General features: G+C 41.4%; 1 protein-coding gene across 1 annotated transcript in view; it reads right to left on the bottom strand.

Annotated features, from left to right (window-relative positions):
* Positions 1 to 27,139, bottom strand: part of GLIS1 (GLIS family zinc finger 1) — a 181,336-nt gene that overhangs the window by 83,962 nt on the left and 70,235 nt on the right. Inside the window, exons 2-3 of the mRNA XM_066324562.1 lie at positions 14,579 to 14,777; positions 7,634 to 8,735 (exon numbers count right to left, since the gene is read on the bottom strand). Coding sequence (XP_066180659.1) covers positions 7,634 to 8,735; positions 14,579 to 14,777 — 1,301 coding nt within the window. The remainder of the gene's footprint in view (positions 1 to 7,633; positions 8,736 to 14,578; positions 14,778 to 27,139) is intronic.

Raw genomic sequence — 27,139 nt, 5'->3', positions numbered from 1 at the left:
CTCATAGACTTTATTCAAATCACTGAATGCATCCCACTTTCCCAGATCTTCTGGAGACAGCTCACACTCCCAAAATGATGCCGGGTCCTGCAGAATTATGGTTTTAGGACACAACTGCAGGACACATCTTTGAGGTATTCTTGAGATGTATTAAGATATTCCTACAGGAAACAGGTATTTCACAAATATATATCTTGATCTGTAAAAGTTATTATTTGAGTGGGGAACATGTCTGACTAGCTGAGGCTGAATCACTTCATTACTGAGCAGATTTAAACAGTGAAACCCATGGACGATTCACTCCAAGGCAGGGGAGACAGTGAGAAAGAAACCTTGTCACACTTTTGCTGCATGGGAAACGGCGAGCTACAGAAATCCTGAGATTTTTGTAAATGCAGTGCTTAGAGGCTGGAAAGCCTTTCTCCCTTCTTGCTCCTCAGATGTGATTATTTGATAAAACACATTGATCTGCACGGCAAAGAAAGTGATCTTGTGGTGCAGCTGGAATGAATTGGGAGTTAGGAGGCTGTTTGCAAGGTATCTTCAAAAGGTGATGCCTCATGAGAGGTTTTTAGTTCTGTGCTGAGACAGGGGCTTGAATAAATCTACGTGCAGAGTTTCGTCCAGAGCCAGGCCACAGCAGAGCTGGAAATAATTCTGAGTGTCTTAACATGAGAAAGAATCACTACTTGCTGAGTCTTATGGGACAAGAGGATAAAGATAAAAACATGGTATCAAGATGTCATTTTTGTAAGTAAACTGGGCAAAGGGAAGGGAAAGGAGCCTAGATGAAATCTTCCCAAAAAGACCTGGGAGACATGCCTAGAAGTCTGTCTGGCAGCCAGACATGGCAGGTCACAACTAATAAATTTCACTTTTTGAAGCTGGGCATACTTCAGCCTACATTATTTGACAAAGAACATGAATGACTTTGCTTGGCGTGGAGGAGTTCTGGTACAATTATCCCTCCTGTGGCACGAGGGTGCCAAGCAGCACAGTCCCTGTGGAGAACCATTTTTAATACAAAACTGTTCCCTTCCTTTAAGATGTTCTCTTTCCATCACAGCATTGTCAGGTATTTGTCAAAAGCTCAGTGTTTAGGATTCTCACAAATATCTGCGGCTTTGCAGGAAAATGGGTCATTTTCCTTATATTCAAATCAGGTCACTGTTGGCATTGTGGTGAAAAATATGTGTGTCAGTAGCCAAATCAGAACACTGAAGAATGAAGAGAAGATAAATCAGTCCAGGATGAGCTGAAATATAATTGTTTGGGGGACTCTACTAACAGAATAAAAACACTGACTAAATCAAATGCGAAAAGCTTTTAAACAACAACCAAAAAATGTGTCTTTGTTTAAACCTTATTCATTCTGAAACAGAAAGTAAAAAACGATGGATTAAAATACTTAAGCATTTCCAAAATAGCACATTGTCTATAAAATGTCAATTGTAACAAAATCCTCCAGTCCTGCTCACTGTCCCCCATCACTTGTTTTCCAAAGTGAAAGTGACCCAGATTCACTAATATTCTTTTCTCAAAGCTCTACAGTGACACTACTGCTGGTTTGAAAAAACTGGTGCAATACCTAATATAATTTCTATCATGGAGGATGGAAATGAATATCCATGCTTTTGTCACAAGACTATCTATTCCCTAAACAACTATCTGCCTATCACTTTACCTTCAGCAGATACCAAGTATTGTTAGTGGAAATTATTCAACACCTTGAGAAGCGTAATAGTGGCAATTAATTACTACATCCTACAGCAGGGAGAGTGCTCACTATGTTGTGGTGATATTACTGTTAATACCCCACTTTGCTCTTATTTAACACACTGAACAGCAATACCTACACACGGACACCACATCTGCACAAATGTACCAGGAAATCTTCAGGATTAGTATGTTTTAAACAGGCCCCAAGTTACTTAATACTTTATCAGGTCAAATGAAATTAAACCTTATGGAATTAAACATTCTCATAGAATAAAGAAGGTGTCTATTTGAAAGCCTCCCCCACGGAAGTTTCATGCTGTACCTCTAACTACCCTATTCCATTTCTCAGATCTCTTCAGCATCCTGTATAACATTTTTAAGGCACACAAGCGAGCTTGAAAACCATTCTGGATTCTGGCAGCAACACTCAGAATTTACTTCTTTTTAATTTATTTAGATTTACAAACCAAACCAACCAACCAAAAACCCCCCAAAAACCAAACTTGGAAGTTTGTCAGCCAGACCTAACTGTATCAGACTGCTGGGAAGTAACAAAAAAGGCAGCCAGCCCGGCTTGGTCAGAGCACAGTTCCATCAGGTCCAGCATCCTATATCATTTTTCTATCAGACTGATAGAGCAGATACATGCCATAGAATGTCCTGAAGGCCAACAAGGCCAGGACCAAACTGGGAGGTGATAATCCTCCAGGAAAACCCTGTAGCAGGTAGGTCTCAAGCCCCTAAGAGTTGTGCAGGGCCATTGCACTGTACTCATTTGCACTTCTGTCCTGCTGCACTGGAACACGGGAGAGTCCCACTCACAATGGAATCTGGGCCCAGTAATTTCTGCTGCGTTTGCTCTGCAAGATCTGTTAGTGTGGAGCTTTCCTGTGGGCAGACACGAGTTCAAAATTCACCAGCTGCTTGGGCATGAAGCTGAGAGAGAGCCAAGCCTAAAGCCGGTGGTCAGCCTGCCCTCCAGTGCTGCGGCACACTTAAACCCATTTGTACTGCCCTGGAACGTGCAGTGGGCTTTGTAAACCAACAAAAATGGTGTTTCCACAAAACCACTGAACTGCTGTCTACTCATCTAATCAGAGTGCTTTGAATGCTGACGTTCCTTGACAGTATCGGGAAATGCCATCAGAGAGCTAATAAAAAGCGAGATCTCTGGTGAGGCAGCTTTGATAGAATGGATCTTTCCTACTACTGACTTCAAAGGAAAGAAAGCAAGCCCAATATTACTGTTTTTTTTTTAAAGCACTCCTTTGGCATCAGTGCATGACACCCTGCGCTCCAAAAGCTGAAAACACTTTCCAGACTTCCACAACGTTCCCTCGAGTCAGGATGGAAACTCACTGTTTAGGTGAAGTAACTCACAAGTGGATAAGCTGCTGTATGCAGACCCCTTTTCCTCACAGATGCAGGGCTGTCCCTGTGACTCCTCTGTAGCTGCAGACCTGTAGAGATCTCATTTTTAACTCTGCATTGCTGGACACACACCCCCCATGGACTGCAGACAGCATCAGACTCATCATCTACTGAGAACAGAGATTCCACACTGGTTTCCTCAGAAACAGAAGCAATAATACCAATCTGCTCCACAGGCATTCTCCTGTATTCCCACCAACCAGGCCACTGCCCAAGTGTTAGAGATGCAGCCAAGCCTTCTGATGAAAGCTCTCACACACTCACAGCACGTCAAACCACCTGTGCCAGAGACTGCAGTGAAAAACTAACAGGAAGTTCAGGCAGAGCGCAATCTTTTGTGCAATCTGTACAAAAATCTGTTTCATCGGTAAATTGCAAATTGTTCGTTTGTGTGAAGTGGTGATTGGAACACAAGATCTGCCCTGGAATGCTGGAATTGCCTAAAGACACCCTCAGGCAAGTTACTTATCTTCTCTGTCTCAATTTCCCCATGTTTAATGCAGTACCTATGATGTCTCAGCCTTAGGGATTCAAAAGAACTGGCTACAAACAGCACAGGTGCTGAATTTCACTGTGTACAATACACCACCCAAATCATTCCATTCAGACTTCTCTCAAATTGAGTACATTGAATATATACATGAAAAAAACATTCTGCTTCAAAGTCTTAACTCTGTAGGCAAACACAGAGAAACAGGTCTAGAACACACAGAGGAGACATCAGTTTCTTTGAAATACAAAAACTAGAGACACTAACCGTAAGTATTTTCCCTGTCCAGCTCCTTTCATGGATATTACATACATTATGATAGGCAATTTCTATAAACACTAATTACACGTGTAGAAATTACATAAAGATAAATCATTTACCTTGATCCTGTCTGGGGAGGCCCCTGAGCACACATGAATGCAGTGATGGGAACATATTTTTTACTCGTTATGAAGCCACAAGAGAACAAGAGGGCAAACTAATAAGCCAAGCACAGATCTGTCCAATTCAAACAACTCTAGACAACTAAATGAGCAGCTCTGTATTTACATTTGCAAGCAGAGGCTTAAACCAAAGATACAATATCTGGAGATCAGCACGCTTCTACTCACCAAAGTATTCGAAGAACCGAAAGGCAGCGAAAGACGCAGTTATGAGAAACTTTTTTCTCTCCCTTTTTTAAAAATAAAAACCATTTAAGCTTGCTAATTTTTGCTGTCTCAGACAATCAAAATTCCAATTGTCTGGGACATCAAATCTAAAAAAGCATGAAATTAATCTTCAGAAGTTAAAGTCTTAAAGGCATTGCATCATTATTTTTGTTGGATATATTTTTGATTATAATGCAGATGAACCCCAAATTTAATAAAACTAAAATAACATGAGTTAAGTATGAAACATAACAGGATATTGCAAAGAGATTAGGTAGTTTCCTTTAGACTACTTGCAGAGCCCAAGGAAAAACCAAACTGAGGGACACAATGATGAGAAGGCACTGCTGAATTAGAATATTTAATGGAATATGAAAACAGAATACTCATAGTACCGGCCTTGGCAATGGAACACAGTGAGCAGAATATGGACCCAAAACATCAGCACTGCTCTCCACCAGATCCTGTTTTGCCTGTTGCCTGTCTGTAGTAAAGAAAGAAGCAGGCTCACTAAATTCAAACCAGCTGCAAAGATGAGAGTGTTACAGTTGGACTGAAGGAAGCTTACCTCATGAAAGTATTGTGGAAACTGCTGTTGGAAAGATAATAAAAGGATTAACTGCAGTTTTAGTGAACCATTTACTTTTCAATCAAAATGTCTCATGTATTTCCTGTTCTCAAGTAGCCTGAATTCCAAAATTCCTTTGTCTATTACAGTACATAGTAGCAAAGCCTGTCATAAGAAATTAATAATTTTACATGGAAAAGTACTTTTATGTATGAGGACGGGGTGCAGCTCACTGTTAGCTTCTCCTGAGCAGTTCCATACCTAGTCAGGCAGTAATCTTACAGGCAAGAGCAAAATCAGGGGCTTAAAAACAAAGTACAATGGGTAATTGTGAACAGCGAAAGAAAATCTCCACTACAAATACCAAGAGATGCAAAGTTACTTTAACAAAGCTACAGCAAAAACGAAACAAAATCTTACACTTCTATAGACAGAGAACGAATTGTCTTCTTAATATGCAGGAATAACAGCACAATTATTACCACATCAAAAGAAAAGCCATCATTTAAAATGACATGACATCACTGCACAATGCAACACTGCACAGCAACCCCTGTTTCACGTGGAATGGAATTCACTGGGCAAATAATCCCCACTTGATATTAATAACTTCACGGAGCTGTGCTGCAGCTTTGGATGCTGCCCCTGCTAGATCAAGCTCTTTTCAGGGGAGAAAACTAAATTTGCAAAGAAGACATGGTTTCTGTGTGTTCTCTTGGATCCACTTCACTCCCTGCAGAATTCCAGACTGCAACATTTAACACACAATACCTCTGCTGACAGTGGCAGGATCTTACTGTGGGAATTGAACAGTTAACTCCAAGTGGAGCAATGTACAGCTCCCAGTCCTGATTGGGCCATTCCATGTATGGGAACAACTACAATATCTGCTCCAGTAAAACAGATCTTTATACACTTACATGCCAAGGCTGTATAAATATGACATAAAGGCTGTCTGCAATATCACATGCAAAGGTTTTCCCAACCTATTCGTAAGACCTCGACGTGCTTTCAAAAGCTGGTGCTTTTGTGCAGATGAAATTAATTGAAAGTAGGACGTCTTTAGCATTTGCTAAGACATTACAGCATTTAATATCTCTGGTTTACCAAGTTTTCTGTAGGAATGGGAATGTAACGTTAGAAATCTGCCATGCAATACCTGGTAAATATGCATTTTTCAGGAAAAGAGACAAGTTCCCTTATCCATGGAGTCTACTGATCTTTCAGCACCACAGGAAACTAATCAGGGCTTTAAGTATGCTTTCATTTTACTTACCTACACTTTTGTTTGGAGAGAAGCAAACTTGCATTATCCTTTAATAATTTATAACTAAAACAAATCTGTTCAGGGGAAGTTAAATTCATTTTTACATTTAGAAAATATCATCGAGCTACTTCCGGAATAGAACCACTCAGTTCTTGCTTTCAAAGAAAAAAGAAACACATAAGTCTTAGAGCGTTTCCATTTCATCTTGGGCAATCTGACGGTATTCTCTAAGCATATGCACTGTTTCCAGTATTATCTTAGGGAAAACCCACTAAACAGTGCAGACATTCTTTTCATGTTTTTCATTTATCCAATGGAAGTAAAAAGATAATCAGGACAATCACTTACAGAGAAAAATTTTCTCTGCAACATGTTTTGAATACTCTTATTTTCTTCCTCTTTCCTTCCATAACCATTGAAGGCCTGGAAGATTTTTCTACAAACATTCTTTCCTATTCCTCCACAGAAAGCTACAGCTTGCCATGGAAAAGTCTGTCATGATCTAACATCCTTACAAGCATTTTCCACTGCATCATGCTCTGATCAAAAGAATTAAATAGACATATAGCTGAAAATTCTGCCCATCAGGAACCCAAACCTGCTGCCATAACCATTCCCTTTGGCTGCACTTATTTGTGCGTGTGTGTGTGTGTGCACACGTGTGTGAGTGTTACAAATGAGACTTTCCAAATTTCATGGCCCAATTTGGAAGCTTATGTCAAACTTGTTTTGCTTCATCTGTTTCAGTCAGGGTCTTATATCATTGTTGTTTCAAACATGTGGAAAGCTTAATGGAAGTCATTAACTTTTATTTTAGTTTGGCCATATTGTCATCATGGTGGGCAGATGCAGAGATGGTGTTATTCCCAAGATCCTCTTTTTGGAACACTGCTGTTGTTTACATCTTCTTGATCAGAAGAGAACAATGGTCTTTACTTATTTTTAAAGCTCTGCTTTGCAAATTAAAAAAGACTCTAACAACCTTTGAAAACATAATTGAATATATTCTTTTTACTCTTTTAACTGTTTAAAATCCTTTAACAAGTTCTTTTTTTTTTTTTTTTGTCTAAACTACCACTTGAAACTTTTGCACTCACAACTCTATGGGTTATTGTTCAGCTGAAGGAATGAAAAGAATTTCATTAGATGTGTTTTATGTTTCTTGATTAAAAATGTCACCCGAGGCTCAGTGACTTTGTTTTACGTTAAATGACGGCTGCATGCTTTGATCATCACTTTATTAGTGGTTTAATGAATATTAAAAAAACAAAGCACTGTATTAAAAGTTAAGCTCTCATATAAGGAAACCGAATCCCTTTTCCAAGAACTACAGTATTTCTTACTCAATCATTTCCTTCTAGATTAAGGTTTTCTCCAATTCCCCTTAGCCTGCTACGGACTAAGTTACAGGAAAGCACAACAATTATATTGGAATAAGATCGAAGAGAGAGCAAGGAAGAGAGCAGAGCAGTTATGTTTCTGTTCAAACAAATATAATCCAGACTTACCATGCACTTGTTTGGTTTTTCTCCAGAGTGAACCCTCATATGAATCAGCAGTTTGTAACGAGCATTGAAGGGTTTATAGCGGCGGACACAGCCTGCCCAGAAGCAAGTGAAGTCCTCTCCTTTCCTCTGGTCAATGTGAGTCTTTTCTATGTGTCTGACCAGTTCGTCTTGTTGGTCGTAAGTGGCACTGCAGTCAATCCACTGGCAGACCTGCTTGCCACTGCTGAGGTCCTGCTCATCGCCGTCGCTGGGCTGCAGGGACTTGGGAGACATGGAGGTGCTGAGGTGAGACAACGTCCCCGGGGTCTGGCTGAGCTGCTGGTGGAGGTGGTAAGGGGGAGGCAGCCCCTGGTGATGGCGAAAAAGATCAGCACTGGAGGAATAGTCGTCAGCTGGTTCTTGTTTCAAGAAACTCACCTTCTGGGTGCTGTGAGAGGAGTTCTGGTGAGGATGGCTCGTACCATTCATCATAAGGCTGAGGCTGCCATTCTCCTCAACTTGCTGCATTTGTATCTGCTCGCAGTCACCCCTGTCACATTCAGTGGAAAGAGGTACAAGACATGCTGGAGGGGAGGGAATACTGCAAGAGTTTCCAGGCTGAGAGCAAGATTGGGGCTGAGAGGATTTTTGAGCACTGTGATGACTGATCTCCACAGGATGAGAGGAAATGCCAGCTGAGTTAGTTCGCAGTCCATTCACACAGGTGACCAGTGACGTCTGCGATGTGCGGATGATCGCTGTAATATCGATTCCTTCGCCTGAAGACGGCACGACAGAGATGCATCTCTTCTTCAGGTTGCTTGTCTGCAGCCTGGCCGAGTGCTGAGGGGTGCCAAGTGACAAAGGACCCAGGGAGGAGCTGTGTTCATTATTAAACAAGTAGGATGAAAGTGAATTTGTAAAGCTATTATTCATTAGGTCTAGTTCAGGATGCAGACTACCGGAGGCTCTCAGCTCCATCCCCTCTGTAATCCTCCTATGTGTGGAAGCCTCAGACAGAACCTTATAATCACTGGGGCATTCTTGTTTAATGTGTTGAGTCGGGTGACTTCCATTCAGGCATGGAGCAGCAGAATCTACTGAGTCTTGAAACCTGGGTGACCTGCAATACAGTTTTCATTAAGCATCGCTAACCACCACAGGGTTTATGATTTTTTTGTACAAGACACAACACTTGTTAAGCCCTGCAGAATGGAAGCATTTGCTCTCTGCTGAATGTTGCCTGTCTAATGCAGCAATTACACACAAAAAAAAAACCTGCAATGCTTTCTCTCCAACCTGTGTAAAGAGAGCATCGTTTTACACAGGATTAATTTTACACACTGAGTTACACACGGAACAGAGAATCTTCCCTCTACTGCTACAGGCAGTTCATCAATCACAATCGAGGCTTTCAATGCATAATAGATTGAGCAAAACAATAGCTGAGAATGAAGTTTGAGAACTTCAGGCATTTCTGAATTATTCAAATATTGTATTTTCCTCAGAGCACACTGAGAAAATGCCTTGGCATTTTCACTGACACAAAAAGCTGAGCTTTGCTTCCATGTCAGACCCATGCTTTCCTTTGCTAAATTAAAAAAAGTAGCCAGATCAATGGAGAAAAAAGGAATACAGCAAAAGATCTGGTTGCTTTCAACCAGTACTCCAGAACCAATGTGAGATCAGCTGAGTATTTACTTCCACAAAATAGAAAGTTCACAGCCAGTAAATTTAAAATGGCAGCCTATGTACTCCCATCTTGATTTTTCATAATAAAAGGTGCATGGGACTGTAAATCACAGTTCTGTTGTGCACAAGCGATTTTTTATAATTTTTGATGTGTGTTGAATCCATTCATTGGCAAAGCAGAACCTTGAGGAACTCCACAAAAGACTTTTCAGAAAAGCACTGCATTAAGAAACATTTCCCCTTAACATTTTTCTTCCAAGCAGTTAGCAACTGGTTTATGGCTTAAAATAAAACATTTTATCTCAGCTATAAACATTTACTGTGGATGATCCAACTGTGTGCTTTTCTTAGGAGCAGAGGGTGTTCCTTACATATCCCTAAAGCATGGGAGGGTTTAACCTATGGCTTCATCGTGCCAGACCAAGGAGAGGAAACAGTACATCTGTGTGCAGGAAAGCTGTACCTGAGCTAATAAACCCTCCAGAGAAGTGTCCCGCGGCTCTTAAGCTGACATGTTCCACTTAAATGAATTTTATGTTTTTTTGATGGTAGCACCAACAAAAACTGAAGAAAACCCAGCCACATTTGGCAGCTTGTGACACCACAACTAAGGCAGGTCTGACACATTTTAAAGCATGAAACACGTGTACATAAAAGCATTTTGGACACTGAACTATGAAGCTGCTGAATAAACTGCGTTTATTTTACACCTTAGATGATTTTATCACTATTATTTCCATTAATCCATCACTAATATTAAGATGGAAGCTGGGATAACTTCTAAAACTTCCTTGGTAATAGCTCTCAAAAGAACAAAAAGGGATGGAAAAAAATAACAACAATCAAAGCTTCAAAAATACTTCCTTCCCATGAAATTAAGGTTGTCAAAAATTGGCACTTGTCCAAGGCACACAACTGAGAACTCTGCATTCACTACAGACAGGTTTCTATGCTCCAGTAGGGCTTAATGTAAAAAACCCCTTTAGATCATGAGAGAAGTTAAATTCCCCCCCATCCACTGATACAGAACAATCAGATTGTTCCTTTGCTACCAGAAAGTTTAAAACAGTACATTTAAAAATTTTAGAGGTTTCCATAAACCATTGTTTATAATTTCTCCCTTTAGGTTTGCACAGTTGGTCTCAGGGTAAACTTAAAGCACCTGTTTCTGCAGATGGCAAATTTATATTTTAAAAAACCAAACCAAACAGCATTCCTAGATTATTTTTTAACATTTACAGAACCATATGTCTGTAAAATATGTGGCATAAGTATACTTTTATTGCACATGTTTGGGAAACTCTGCTCTGTCTGCTCAGTGAAAGAGTGGTGTTTTTAACTCATTCTGAAAAATGCTTTACAGCATGCCGTGCCAGGCTCAGCATTTCCTATTACTTGGTTTCTGCTGTACGAAAACTCTTCTAAATAATTCAGTTTGTATCACAGTTTAGTGGTCCCAAAGCCTCAGGCTAAAGTAAACTCAGCACATTTCCTACATCATATAAAGCTAACCCAAGCCTTATATTTCAGCCTGTGATAATTGGTGTCGTATTATTAAGCTTTATGTAAAGCTCCCATCTTGCCAGAAATCCATGAGAGAAGTTTGGTTTTTGACTAAGCTGGAGTCAGCGCAGAGTACCTGCAGAATGGATACAAACATCCCCGTCCTGAGAAATCCTAGGTTTCCAAAATCCTCAGGAACAGTGACCTGCATTCCCAGCACAGGATCTTACTCAGAGTCAAGGCTGTACTGATGTGATGCTGCAGTGCAGATTCTGAGATACACAAAAGAGAGTTCTGAACCACAAGGCAAGCTGGAATGCCTTATTTCCAAAGCAAATGAGATGAGGACACTAAAGTCACGCTTCCCATTGACACAGATATGTCTTATCCATTCTCTGCCTACAAAATGATAAGCACACGCTGCCTGTGCAAACGAGAACCAAGTCCTCTCCAAGACCTGCAGTTTTCTCTGTAGCACTATATATTTACACACATTATACATCCCATGTTAGTTACCTCTGCTGGGAGAACCTGACATTCCCTCAGTTTCCTGATGTTTGGGTGTTGGGGACCTGATGCCAAGGTTGCAGTAATGCGAAGTTCCTGTATTCCTGGCAGAACTTTGGCATCACTACACTGGGGAAAGCCCTGCTCATTCCTCCCTGCGCTGGGGGGGCTGAAGGGGGGAGCGGCACAGAAACAAAACCAATGCAGGAGCGACACAAGGTGTCTGACATCCAGCTTGCAGGGTGGCTCCCCTCATACCCACTGACTCTTTGCCCCTGGCATTTTGCTGTTACAGCCACAGAGCGGATTCCAGGCATGGTACCCACAGGCTGTGCTGGCTGTAAGGATTTCACAGGTCCTGGACAGCAGCCAAATACAAATGTATATGAATAAACAGGCAAGATGAGAGGGACAAAGGAGAGCAGGGCAGTGCAAGGAGCGCTGTGGACACACAGATCAGCCACAGCAGCTTTGGGGGGCTTCCAGATAAGCAATCCTGGAAAGAGAGTGGGGTCAACAGAAGACTATACCCCAAAAGCCATTCCTCAAAGGGAGCATCCATACACCAAGAATGGACAGTGTAAGGGAACAGAATTGCTGTTTAAGCTTATGAAAGCTGAGTGTAAGGCCTTTGAAGGGTAACAGCAGCCTCTCAGAGGATACTGAGGCAGTGTTTCCTAAGAGACTCCCGTACGTGGTAATTGGAGCCAGAGCACGAGGCCAGTAGCACCATGCCAGAAGCGCTGCAGTTTCCCGACTGCGCTCAGAGGAAAAGATGAGTGTGTCTGAAATCTCCGGATTATTTACAAAACATACATGCCTTCGATTGCCACTGGAAACGTGCACCCGGTGATAACTGACAGTTTTAGGAAGCTGGAGGGGATTGTTCTGCTGCACATCCAGGAACCCCGTGCAACACTATCCGAGCGCTCTGATGTCTTCCCTGGGTTTTACACGCTGAGCACTGAGTGCAGTGTGGGCGGGTTTGCTGATAATGGATTATTTGACAAAAGGCCAGCATTAGCTGTGCGTTGCCTCCAGTTGTGGTGAGGAAGGTATTGGGACTTTTCCAGTCCCACACACATTGCATTCACAGATAGAATGTAGCAACAATTACGCTGCACAGCTTAAAAGTTATTAACTGAGTGGGGAAAAGGGGCCAGGGAGAAGAAGGATCGTGATTCTTGGACTAAGGCAGTCATCCCTAGAATACAGTTTCCAAGGGAAAACAATTTCAAGGAGAAGCTGAAGGGGATAACAAGTTTCAGTGAAAAAAGGACAATCAAAACCCCAAACCCGAAGGGAGATTTTTGATTGCTAGGGGAAGTGCTCCCTGGTTTATTCCCTGGTTTATTTGGCTCTTCCTTGGATGTTCCATAACCTAGAAATCCAAAGTGGTTCCAAGTTCTACCCAGAAATACTGTTTGAATTTGTCTCCCTTTATTTCTGTGCTGGTCATTAGAGCTGGGCAGAACAACCAAAGAGTGTGTGTGCCCTGATGTCCATGTGCTCCACTGTCTGACAATGCCAGCCCTACTTCTCTCATCCATTTTCTGATGAAGGCTGAGATCTGGGGAGGCACAGAGCACCCTTGGCTCCCCATGACTTAACTCCTCTCCTGGGCATCACTAACACCTCAGTTTTCTCCTATTTTCAGATCTTCAGGGAAAGACCGTGTTTTCTTGCTTGTCAACAATCTTCAGCATCACAAACACCACAAACAGAAACGGTCTGAAATGCTGTCCACCTTCTCTCCAATGTCAAAGTTTTGGCTCTGTGCCATGCGTCTCATGAAAAGCACTGGGAAATCAGGAGACACTGTGTCTGTGAGCACCACAGAGCAGAGCTGGGTATTGGCTTCATCTTGCAAATCCCACAAAGACAGATGTACTATTAGCCAGGTGGACATAAAAGCAGGGCATGATCCGTGGGACACAAAACAACCTGTAATGTCCTTCAGGATATTCTCCAAACGTTTCCAAACTTAGAGGCAGCGGAGTCTTGAGGCTTTAGACCATGCTACAAAGCAGAGAGGAGGGAATCAGGCCTATCACCTGCTACTTTCTCATGTTATGCAGCTGACAAATCCTTTATGTTGCTCTGGGAATCTTCTTCCAAATGGGGGCTGGAAGGGGGTCATATTTCTGAGGGTGGGTACTGTGATGCCAGGTATGAAGGTACCTGTCATTTCCTCATTATAAAATGTACAAAAAGGTTCAAAAAGATCTAAGCAGAGTATTCTCTTCCTCCTTTTGTTTGTTCCTGCCCTAATTATCTTTGTTTCATAATTGTCCTCACTGACAGAATGAAAAAAAAAAAAAAAAAGGTTGCTAACTGCCAGTCCCACATTGAGCCATAAAGAAACCAGGAGGGAGCAGATTTACATCCAGCTGCAAAGGCACCTAGGAATCCTTGTAGCAATAATGGGTTATTTTGTTGTGGCATGGGTACTATTTATCATTTTCAAACAAACATGCAAAAAAGTCTTCCCACTTGCTTGCCACATTACTGTGCCTCCTTCTCCTGAAAACATTGATGTTCTTACCCCACCAGTAAATGGAAAAGGGGAAACAAGGCATGAATATGTATAATAAAATCAGGAACAGTCGGATTTTCAAGACCAAGCTGTAGGTCATTATTTCCCCTTGCTGTGACTATGGAATTTTGAGCCTGATAGCTCCATCCACAGAGTGCCAAATATTCCAAGTACCTAAGATAAAGGCTGCAACTTTATTGAGGTTTTTCTTTTCTACTGCTCTTCAAAAAGGTCAAGATTATTCCTATTACATCCACTGCCAAAAAGCAGCATAATTAAAACAAATGGACAGATTTTAATTTGTAGCAGGTTTCTATTCACAATGGATGTCTGTTTAGGGTACTTGTTTAAAATCTGGTAATGTTAAATTTGTAACAACAACAACAAAATAATGGAGTTCTGTGTTTTCATATAATTAATTTATAGCAAATGTTTAAATAGAGATTCTGTTCATAGCATATCCAACTACAGTGTGTATACCAAAACCAGAAACCAAATTTTCACATTACGGCCTTAAAAGCAAATACCAAGGATGTGGCTGTAGGGGAACTCTGCAAATACTCCATTAAGGGAAATGCTGTAGAAATAAAAGAGCTGAGTGGCACGCCAAATCACCATGTGAGTTGGGCTGGGAGCAAGTATCACCCCTGCCTCCCAGGCAGTAATTTGGTGGCACCATGGCAGTGGGCTGGAGCCAAGGGCTGAGATGGTAAAAGCTGGAGCAATACCTGAGATCCGAGTGTGCCAAGTTGAGCTGGCCCACGTGCAGCAGCCGCTCCCGGGACAGCGCGTGGTCCCGCACCAGGGAGTTCCCCGTGTGGAGGAACAGGCCTTGCCTGCACACGGGCACCGAGCCGCTCGTCAGCTCCATGTCCATCATGTTCTTCTTCTCAGAGATCAAACTGCAGTGATTGTAGCCACCGTTCACTGTCAAAGAGATAAGTTAAAAAAAAAAAAAACAAGGTAAGACTTGACTAAGAACTCTCTCCGCTGACAAGTACTTTGTAAACTCATTTTGGATTTCTTTCCAGAAGTCTTTCATTTTCAGCAGGGCAGTGGAAATGAAAGGTTTCACAAGGAAGCAGAAATTAATTGCAAAGGAAAATGGATCTGTGAACTATGGTTATTTATTTCTCATTGAACAGAAATGCAGCATCTTCTGCTCTGCACAGTCAGTTGTATTTGGCAGGTTTGGACTGAGGTGTTTAAGAAGATCACTTTGGATGCCTTCCAGCTTACAGCAGATCTTTCTGACTATCAGCTCTGCTCTGCTTGTAACCATGACATAAATTATCACTATATCCTCTGGAGTCTACAGCTCCACTGGGCTTTATTCCATTCCTATTCTGGCTTTACCCCATCATAATTTAACTCACTTCAGGGTTAATACTGACCTTAGCAGGACCATATAATAAGACTTTTGACTGTTAATTGCGGTAGATGAATCACATTTAAAGAGTATCTAAATACACTGTTGAACACTGTAAGTTTTTAAAGGCCACACCACCAACAGAAGATTGGTATGGTAAATCAATCATATTACAACACCAAATTCACAGTTCCTCTCTTTCCAACAGCAGAATTAACCTGGAATACAGTCAAGATGTATCTTCCCTCTGAAATACTGTAGATCCTTTTTAAGTGTTTAAGATTTATACTGGACTTGTAATAAAACACTTTCTTTCATTTCCCAAATGACACAAGTCTGAAATTCATTAGGGCTTTCTAAATATGTACTTTACCAATTTTATCATATTATCAAAACATAGAAACTTGAAGCTTCCTTCAAAGCTCAGCAATACCAACTGTAGCACACACTGATACCTGTTTGTGAGAAGACAGAGATTTCCTAGAATAACATGAACACTATCCCTGTGCTGTCAAAAATAATTATCTTCTCTTGCAGCTGTCAAATCAGAGAATACATTTGCTCCCTGCAAAAATCAGAACACTTACGCTAAATCCATGAAATTCTGTTTCAGCTAATCCATTTGCCTTCACAAAGTACCTTAGAAATTCGTTAATAAGAGCTAAAAATTTCTTGCACAACAGTGCCCTGAGTGCAGTTGCACTTGCACCAAAGCCTCTGAAATGTGCTCACCACATGTGGGCTGGAACAACGATGGACAAGGAACAACACCAGCAGCTCATGGGGTTTTTTTCCCCCACAGCAACAAAAAAAAAGAACTGTGAGATTATGTCCGAACACAGACAACCCAAGTGTTCAAGTGTCCAAACACATGTGAAAGCTAATTCATTACCTCTGAAAAAAAGAGAAAAAGTCCACTTTACACCACTGTAACTGAGAACAGAATCTGGCCCTTTGACAACTGGCTGTTCTATACAATATTACTATCACTGGCTGGCACACATACGATTTAAGCACTTTCCATGTCTGGAACCAGATCTCTTCTTTCACTGGTATCGAGGGGCCTTTAACCTACATTCTGTAACTTACCAATAACAGATGAAAAGAGCACACACTCCCTTGCCTTCGACCAGAGAGTTCACCCTGCTTGCACTATACCATAGCCATTCCATAAATCCATATAAAAAACTAATCCTAATTTACAGAGAGTAAATCTAATAAAAGCAGAATGGTTTCCAGAAGGATCTCATGGAAGTGGAATCCATCAAGGTAACTTTTGTCTTTTCGTGTCCTGCAGTTTTGATTTATATTTTCACATTTAAGTGTTCGCGAGGGAACGGAAGGAGTTGATACAGTAGTGTGCAAAGGCTGCAATCAGGCAATTCCTTCCATATGAGTAATCAAGTTACTTCCATTTTGGATATCTTGCTTCTTTCATTCTGAGGTAAACTGACTTTGGGGGAGTTTTTTATTGCTTTATGCCAAATTAAATCACGTGAGAATTGGTCACGTGGACTGTGATGAGGCTACACACCTTGGGAAGGACAGCTCAAACTGGTCAGGAACTGTAGGGTCAGCCCTACATTTCTTGTTAGGGCTAAATTGTCCTAGAAAAAACAGAACATTTCCTTACACAAAGGTAAACTTGTCTGTCCAACAATCGGATCAATATTTAAAACACCCCTGCTAAAGGGCAATAACTCTCTTTTGTCCCTAGGGAAAGAAATAACTCTCTTTCTTCCCTTTTTTCTTTGGTTACCATTCAGGAAGGCTTCACCCTTACTGACAAAATTAGCTATTAAGGCTATGAAGATAAGAGCAAGAAAACTTACCAAAAGGGTAATTATTCAACAATAAATGCATGTTGCAGTGCTTTGGAGTTTACCTAATTAAGACCAATGAACAAATAACTGAAAGATGTCTAATTGAAATGACTCACATTCGAAATAGAGACAGATTTGAAATATTTGCCTAACATACTAGATATCCCCAGAGAGTTGTGGGTTTTGCGGCAAAGACCAAACTAGGTCATTTGCCTTTTTTTTTTTTTTTTTTTCTTACTGCTCATTCTCTTTAATTACTTCTTGTTAAAAAAAAAAAAAAAAAAAATTGCCATTCTTGGTTTTGTTTGGATGCGATGTCCAAAATTTACCACGACAACACGGAGAAATGGAACGCCGTTACTGGCAGCTGGATGAGTCACGTGAGACGAGTGAAAGACCAAACAGTACCAGATTTTCTCAAACAAGTGAAAATCATCCACACTGGAAGAGGCCATCACATCCCTCCACTGAGAGGAAATTATTAACTCCAAAGCTGCCAACACAGCAAAGCCATAGGGGAGAAGGTGCCATACCCACACTCAGCATCTCACTCCATATAAGGAGCGCTGAATAATCCACACCCCTGAATGTGTGACTGCCACAAATCCCACACAATCAGTCATTTAGGCTCATCCAGAAAGATGCACAGCACTGCACTGCTGACTGAAAACTCCAGTGAATGAACTGAGTGCTTCCAAACACAGAATCTTCAAAGCGATTCATGAAATAGGCCATTTTGGACATTTTCAACAATAACAACAAAACCAACACTTTGCTGGAGTTTTTTATGCCTGTCACGCCATTCTCTATGGTGAATGGGAGAGACTGTCTTCATCCTGTGATCCCAAGCCTTCGGGGCAGAAAAGTAGCAAAGTAAAGGAAAGCAAAGGATGGGAAATAGATACTAGAGTTGTTCTTACACCCCTTACAAGGCAGGCCCATCTGTGTCACTGCTGAGACAAATTTTCTATGCCTTGTGGAAAAAACACGGCTACTCCTTTGTTTCAGTGAACCCCTATCAGTAGGGATACAAGTTTGAGTCCAAATTTTTCTGTTATGGACACAGTTTAAGAGAAGGAAAAGCATTTTACAAGTAGCTGAAGTGATTAGCCACAGATGCCATCAAAGCCTTAGGCCAAAGGCTTTACCCAAGTTAACACTGGTATTTTCACTTAGATCTTAGAACAAGACATCCTAAACAGGGACTTCCAGATCCTGGCCTAGAGATCCAAAAAGAAGCAATGTTCAGATTTTTTTCTAGGTCAGCTTCTTCACAGTCATTTGCACCATCTCATACACTACAAATCTCTAGACATTTGGGCTTTTCACTACTTCACAGAAGAAAATTCTGCACTCTTGAGTCTCTTTCGTTGCTGTTTCCCCTTCCTCAAGGACTGAAATGGTTAACAGTACCAGCACTAAATTTTCCCTGCTGCATTCAAGAGTTCCTGTGTCAAAGAAGAACAAAGCAGCTCACACCACACCCCAGGTTCACTCTGGATCTCTGTGTCGGTTCCAACCTGTTCGCTTTTTAAGGTCTGTTTCATCCCGCTGATAGAGACATGGATTCATTTATTTACAATGCTTGTACACTACCTTAATAAAACATTGTGAGAGCCAAAGCATTCTTTATCACCGAGCAGACCATACTATAGAGTGAGGGTCAAGTGAAGACCAGAATTGTCCTACATTGGTGTTTCAAAATAGGGGTGGCACATCCTCTGCATTATTTCCAAATAGACACAGATGACAACAATCTATAAAAAATCAGGAAAAAAACCAATCGCACTGAATAAGACTAGAATAAAAAAGAAGGATCTCTTTCCTCCAAGTTTTTATGAACCATGCAATAAAATCCTACAACAAAAATACTTATTTCCTTACTTTCACATTGATGCATGAGTGAAGACAGAAGGGCTAAGAAAGCCCTTGTAAACTAAAACAACCCAGATAGAGAAATAATTTGTCGAGTATCAATCTTGAAAACTCATGAAAGATAAATACAAGCCATGTGTGTCTTTCTAGTAAATTCTGGACCCTAAGTGTTGGCTACATCCATATTTGTTATTTCATGTTCCATTTATTTTTAAAACTAGTTATTTGGATTGCATTATATTTCTGTTCTGGGGAATTTATTTTTGCAGACTACACACAGTATTTTAGGAGAGAAAATGTGTACAGTTGGCACAACCGAGTAAAGCAGCATGGTTAATTTTGTATCAGTCCAGCTTAACACAATTTGAAAACAGTTCAGTAGTTCACAGATCTGTGACCTTTTCACTTTCGAGCATGTGGGTAGATTTGGCTCCCATATCTGACTTTATCATGATATTTCTAAGGCAGCAAAGAACACTTAATAACCTACTATATCTTTCACTGCTAAACCAGCTGCAACGTTACAAAGTTTAGATTTCCATCTGAAACTTGCACAACGCTTTTTAAACTTAGCAAGTAGGGCCAAGATTCAGGAAAACACAAGCCATGAGCTTTAATTCCAGTGACTTCACAGCCTCAGCTGATGCTCTGAGTTAGACTCTAGATGTGTAAGGATAGAACTATTTTAGGCAATAATGAATAGATTCTCAGAAAAATACAGAAATACACTGTCTACTATCAAAAGGAGCCTTTCCCTCTGAGCAAGTTTAAACTCAACATTCTTGGCTTCTATTTAAATCTCAGACCTTTAAATTTTATGCCCAAACAGAGGTGAGAGCAGACCGAAAATGACCATTGGCCTCTTTTGTGACAATCAGGACAAAACCTTTCATAACTGGATGAAACACAGGTCTTGTCATTACATTCATTGTTACAGAGTCTATTCTACTTGGAATCACCCCTTTCCTGTTGCCAGGCAATTTGAAAAATATTGTTCTCAGCACATCTGGCCTTTTTTGTGGTCAGTTATCCTTCCTCACGACTTGGATTTTAGTAACAGGGGGAAAAAACATGAAAAATAGATGTTTTAGGAAAATATTAAGCTCAACAAACATTATTTTAATTAAAAGAAAATCCCCAAACTCTCCTAATGGGCACTTGGAGAATATAAGCTCAATGTAATGAAATCTGATGTGTTAGTTTTTCTGTTTTCTTTAAGACGACCGTGTTTGGCATAGGTTTAATTCTCAGTATTTCTGATAGGCAGGATATCCACACACCCCAAATAAATGCCACTGTGCTTTTGGTGTAAGCTTTAAGACAACTATAAACTGTTTAGGGTTATGTACACTCTCACCTGCCCTTGGCCCCCTTGGTTTGTCTTTTTTGCTGCTCAAAAAGGACATCCACCAGGGTTCTCACAGCACCATGTCATTAGATGGAGCCTGCAGGCTGAAAGAAATCCAGTGACTCTTTCAAGACAGAAGCTCACACATTTTGTGATGAGGTATTTGAATTATTCCCCTTGTAAAGATGCTTTCATAATTGATTACGTGATTCCATTGGGAATCAGGATCTTTCCATACATGCACAGACTGAGAAAATCTATTCCTTTCCTTTTGTCCTCTAAGTCATTTCATTCTCTAAGAGCCAGAACATGCCTACTATGAACTGCATGTGGGTTACTGCTTTCCCATTTACTTACTAAGCCCTGAACTTTTAAACTCCCAGATCTCCACTCCCCTATATTTTACTTAGCCCATTTAGTCTCTCTTTTCCATGGAAGTTCTGGCCAGCAGACCATGTAAAGACTCCACAGGGGTATGGGCTCTCCCAAACATTTGAAACACAGGGATGTGCAGAGAATGGAAGCTGGGGTTTTGCCATATGGCACCTTGCATATGTCTTATATAAACATATTCCAAGAAGGAATTTTATGTCTGCCTGGCTCAGCAGTACACTAAACACATTAGAAAGAAAAAAAAAAAAAAAAAAAAAGCCCAACACAACAAAAAAATATTTCCATCAAGATGTTGGGCTCAAAGTTTTAGGAGCCTGGAGTGTCACTGAGTCAGTAAGAGCCACAAAGACAGAATCACTGTACATCACCTGGGGTTACACAGAAAAATAAACTTTGAGAAATGGAAGTAGAAAGCATTTTGTTCTTTTCAATACAAGCCGGGTGGAGGAAAAGGTCTAGTGGGATGTGGGATGCACATCTAGTCTTGTGGACATAATTCTGATGCATACATTTAGAAACCAGTCTGCTCAGAGGCAAAAGAGATGGAAAATGAGTCCTAATAGGAATCAAAATGTACTGGAGTCTACAAGAACTTGCCATGTGATAGGAATGTCCAACATGTGCAGGGAATACAATGGAGGGCAGTTAGTAAACCTGCACATCACTGCCAGCTATGGGACCAGTATTCCATTTCCTGGTCCTCCAAGAAGTGTGAATTAAGTTCCTTTCTTATGAGATGCTTCAAGAGTCTCTCCACTGCCATCTTTGCTTCAAGCTCACTTGTTGCGAGAGCTTCCACACATTGTTTTGTGGTTCTTTATAAATCAGGGACGAAAAGCTACAGCAAAAATGCATTTGGTTGCTGAAGATTACACATTCTCCTAAAACACTTGCGTTGGCTCCTCCCTGCTCTTACCAAAAAGGAGACATCCACCCACACACAACCTCCACCCAGACTCACTGCAGACCTCTCACACCTAACAAGTAACCCACATCTCCTAGCAACATCTTTGTACTCTTACACAGAGTAATTCTTTACAATGAAAACTCAAATTGCTACCACATAAGAGGCAAATGTTTCACCTACACCATCTCCTTGATCATTTAACACTTGATACCTAATACAGTAATGGTTTCTTTGCAGCTGAGAATTAACGCTGCCAGAAAGAAAATTCAAGACAAACAAACAGTTTCCATAACATACGCTGAAAAGAGCAACAGCCTACCCCTGCTACTTCTCATTTGCTGTTTTCATTGTTTGACATTTCTTTCTGCCAGGATTTTGGCATTATTTCATGGCTTGATTTGAAATATATTTAACATCAAGTGATTTGCAATGTCGTTTTCTATTTTACCAGAACTATGCTTGGGACTAATTCGACTCAAATTGAATTTACCCCTCTGCACTCAGTGCCAATGAATGGGCCTCTTGTAGACTGTCCTCTGACCGCAGACATATGCAGTGCCTGTTAAAGATACAACTTAATGTATCACCAGTAAGCACAGTCTGCTGAAGGACAGTGTCAAACGTGAGTTCTTGGTGCAATAAATATCTATATGCCGTGTAGCACAGGAAAAAAGCCCTGCTCCATGACTTAAATGTAACTAGTCCAGGTGTCTATCCAAAATGGGGCAGCTTCAGACAATGGTTGGGAGGAATGAACGTGGTGATTGTATCCACCTTTTCCAAATGTCACATTTTGGGGATAAGGCACCCTCACCAGCACTGTTCTGTTCTGGGGTTTTTTAACAGACTGTGGAACAGGGTAGAACAAGGCTATTGTGGCATCTGCTGTGAAGAGGTGAAGACACAAAGAAGAAGAAAAGCAGAGATATGAGGATGACGAAAAATTAAAGAGTACACAGAATGCTCTAAAAAGGGAAAATACTCTCTCTGAATGGTGCAGTCTTACATGAACACTGAATAAACAACAATGAGAAATTCAGCTCCTGCTAGAAGGCCTCTGTGAATCTTCCAGTGATGACAGTGGGCAGTTGCTATGGATTAGGAGGTACGTGGAGTACTCTCTGTTTCTATTTAGCAATGCTGCCTTCTGTAAACTGGGTCTGCTCTTTCCACACAAAGCCTGTGAACAAGGTGTCTCAGGGATTACATGAAGCTGGATGTGCCAGTGAAGAAACAGATACAGAAGGATCACTGTAACCATGAGAAGCCTTTTGCTCTGACAAACACATTTCACAATCATGAAAAACAGCGCTGAAAAGAGTCTTCAGAACATGATTTACCCTGTCCTGTGTCTCTACAGCATAATCCAGCCTCACAAACTTAGGGGGCGTTTGACCAATCTACTTCACAGCCTCCAGCAATTCCCCAGCATTTCCAACAAACGATAGAGTCTTTTCACTTGATTTAGGAATTCTTTTCTTTATGTCTAACTTAACAGCCCCTTAGCACAACGTAGTCTGTTACACACTGTCCTGTCCAAACTGGACACGGAGAGGAGTCTGTTCTCTTGTCCTCCATAGCAACCTTTTATGTTTTTGTAGGCTGTCTCCACTCAGTCTTCTCTCGCCAGTGTTACACGGCTCTCATTATTCAAGTTTTTTTCTCATAAATCATGTTTTCCAGAGCTCTGATCTCTTCCCTCTGTCTCTCTTCTAAACTGCCTCCAGCAGTCCTTTTTCTGTACTTTGTACACCTTTTTTTCTTCACAATTTTCACTATCAGATTCTGTTCTTTGCATTTGGTAGCAGATACAGGCTCCTTTCACAGAGAGCTGGCAGCACAATGGCAGGCAGATCCAGCAGTTACATCTTATCTGGATTAATTTATCTTTTCTTCTTGGACAGTAAGACAGAGAATAATGACATTAATGAGCCTTTGATCCAGTTTTGCTGTTGGTTTTTACTGTTGCATCAAACTGCCCTCTGAAAAATGCCTCAAAAGCCCAGAATGGAACTTAGCAAATGCACACATGCAGAGCTAAAGGCTGCCTCCACCAAGGTCCCCTCATACCAAAATACAACTTAGCAGCATAAAACACTAAACAAAAACTCTCAGGAACATGCACATATTTGTGCAACGTCCAGACTCTGGTGTTAGAGAAGTCTCAAAACTGTAATTAGGGCTGACTCTTCAGATCTACAGCACTTTTCCTGCTGACCATCCCTGCCATCAAGAATATGTGAAAGGCATGAAATCATTCTAGCATGCTGATCCAATCCATCCCATGGAACTGAGAGTAATTCATTAATCATATTGTCTCTGAGCCAGTTCTGTTCCTGTCTGGTGTCAGTCAGGAGTCTCTGCCACAGACAGTGAAACAAACAGCACTACAAAACTAGAAAAAGCAAGATCAGAGTTAGGAAATCTTCCAAAAATTAGTATCTTAAGATGCACACTAAATTCTGACATCTGCTTTTTAATAACAGTGTTCAATGAGAGATACAAAGAGTGCAGCCAGGAACTCAGTAAATATTGTTGACTAACCAAAATGAGCAGAGAGCCATGGACAGAACAAAATTCTATTCAGACTAGATGTGAGGGTCTCAAATGGAGAAAGTTTAGCTTGTTACAACTCTGGGCAAACACTCCATTCTTTTCCTTTCCTCTTTACCATCACCTTAGCACACTGCTAACCCTGATCATGTGTATTTTTATGTGACTATGGTGCTGGGGAAAAAAAGGCTGATTAAGAGCTACTGAGATGAAAATGTTCACTGCACACAAAGTGTGGCCAAAAGGTGTGCAAGGTTCCCTAAATGTCAGGACCAAATGTTGTATAAGAACTATTTCTAAGTGAGAAACAGACCTTGAGGGTGAAGTGACTGAGTTTGAGAATAGCAAGCATAGCACAGGAATAGAGTGAAACTTCCAAAGACCACACAGTTTACAGGCTGAGCCCAGAAAGAACGCCAGTGTGCCTGGTGCATTGTATTTCCTCTGGGATATCTCCATCTAGTTTAACCACAGACTGTTGGATCTTGAGTGCATCTTTTAACAAGACATCAAATCTCATAGTGGAATCTTTAAATGATGGATAATTGCTTCAGTAGCAGTTTGTTCCCTGCTTCTCAGCATGAAGTTTAAATAGCTTCAACTTGACTTCAGTTCAGGCACTGGGTCTCACATTTTGACTTTGTGTGCTGGGTGAAAACACATGACAGAGCTGCTACTCTCTCCCTCTGTAGATAACTTCAGGCTTGGTTCCTACCTTCACTGATTAACTGTCTGCTTTCTTCATTTTCTCACACTACAATATATTCTCCAGATCACGAACTGTTTGTGTGAATCTTCTCTCTTCTCTTAAACACAGCCAGTTTTTCCAAGGAACCTTGTTAAATTGTCAACACTAGAACAGCACAGCACTAGAATCAATAACATAAGACAGCAGCATTGTTTTGCTACTTCTGCTTAATATGTGCCTAAACACAACTTCATGAATCCTAATGGTCTTTTAACAGGTCCTTTAGAAGATTTTTAAGAGGCCCTTTAAGACTCCCAGCGTTTTCAGGAAGGGAGAAGGATGGTTATTCTGGTTTTGTGTGTGCGTGACTTTAATACAAGTGTCTGCTAAGAAACAGAATAAAGTCACCAAATTATTCTACTGTGCCTCCAAAGTTAATGACCCAGAATGAGTTCTGCTGTCGATGGGCCTAACTCAATAGGCACCACTGAAAACAATGGAGTCCCCTAGTGTGTGACCAAAAAAGAAATAACAACTTTTTAAGGAATGTAGCAACTGCAGAAGCTCAGTAACCACTTATGAAACTGGGGGGTGAGGGGGAAAACAGCCATTTGAATTTTTTGTTTACAGGCAAAAAGAGCTCCAGCAATAGATTCAGTGAGTGTGAGATTTCTGTTATTTTAATTAAGCCTTTCTTAAGTTTGCCTTGTTTGGTTTAGCACTGGTTTTACAGAATAGATCTAAACCCTATGGCTAGTTTGCAAAAAACAGCAGAGAGGGAGTAACCAAAGCCATTTAAAAAATAAAGGAGCTGGAAGCTGAACGTGTGTGTCATCTGAGCCCCATGCTAAGCCATGGCCTTTTACAGCTAAAATGATTGCTGACTGAACAGACTACAGCTCACAAAAATCCCTACTTACCTGGCAGAAATCCATGTGATCCTGAGCACGCTGACTAAGAAATTAGCTGAGATTAAGGGGGAGGAATGCAACCTCTGGAAGTTCCCAAAAAAGAGAAAACCAAGAATTTTTTCCTTCTCACTGTCAGCAAGTCGGCAAGAGGCAAAATATGAGCACAGCTCCAGAATCCCTCCTTGTGATACGACAGAAGCAAGCCTCATGCATTATTTGCACTGCAAATCATTAGCAGTAGTTTTCCAGAAAGCAAAGCAAGGAAAGGAGACATGAGCAAGAGCCAAGCTGGGGCTCCTCAGAGCATGCTGCAGGGACATCTAAGCTGGTGGAACTTGCTCCCAAGTCCTGGTGCTGCAGGGGGGGATCCAAGCCTGTCCCCAGTGTCTGTATCAGCCCGGGCTAAGCTGGCACAACTGCTCTCAGAGTGGTTCACAGGCCAGCCCAGGTCAGGCACTGCACTGTCAGCCACAGGCACTTTCACACGGGAGATGCTTAGAAAGCCCTGAGCTCTACTGAGTGACCTCATGTGCTGCAGAAATCAGTCTCACACAAGCAAGAGTGGCTTCCCAAAGCTCAAGCCTACATGCCCTGTGCATCAGTGCATTTCTCTCTTCTCAGCCAGTGTGGAAAAGCAAAGTATCCTGTTTCTGTGAAACTGAACCCCAGCCATGTGTATACAGCTAATGACTGGTTACACCACCCATAATGAAGAGTCACGTTTTGCTAACTGCATAGAAAATAAACAAACGAAAAAAAGAAAACAATTACTGGCTTTGGAGGGAATCTCTCTTGACCTTCCTTCTGGACTCAGACCCTTGGTGACTGCTGTGCACTACAGTCACATGCAGCACCTGCTTAAGGTTTGCTTTCCCTTTAAAGCCATTGATATTTCTTCACTCTCTGCCGCAGAACATCCATCCAGCAGAGGTCAGGAATTTCTGTGGTCTGCTCAGGATCATCCATGGCCTCTCTGCTCTCACCTGACAGAAGTGCAGTCACCTCAAAGGACCTACGCCCAGCTTTTGCTTCTGAGGCACAGGTGGTGTTTGTCCAAAGCACACAGAGATGCCATGGCAGAGGCATGAGGGAACCTTGTGCCCTCCTTCCCCTTGGCACCTGAGAGGAGACCATTCCTTGTACATTCAGTGAGAACTTTTTACACCACATCCTGTTATTTATTCATTAATATTGTCAAAGCACGAAGGATTATGATGCCATTGCAGTTTACTCTGCACAGGAATGACCAAAGAAGTGGCTCCTGCCTGAGGAAGTTCACAGCCTAAGAGACTGCCAGATGCAGGCAGCAGAGCACAAGGGAATGGCGAGGCAGTGCCACTCAGCACAGCAGCAGTGGCCTGGGCACAACTGTACCTAAAGGTGTCCACATCTTTTGTCTGCATCATGGGCCAAATACAGCAT

Source organism: Sylvia atricapilla, chromosome 9 (assembly GCF_009819655.1).
Source record: "Sylvia atricapilla isolate bSylAtr1 chromosome 9, bSylAtr1.pri, whole genome shotgun sequence".
Lineage (NCBI taxonomy): Eukaryota > Metazoa > Chordata > Aves > Passeriformes > Sylviidae > Sylvia > Sylvia atricapilla.
This window is presented reverse-complemented; position numbering and strand designations above follow the sequence as displayed.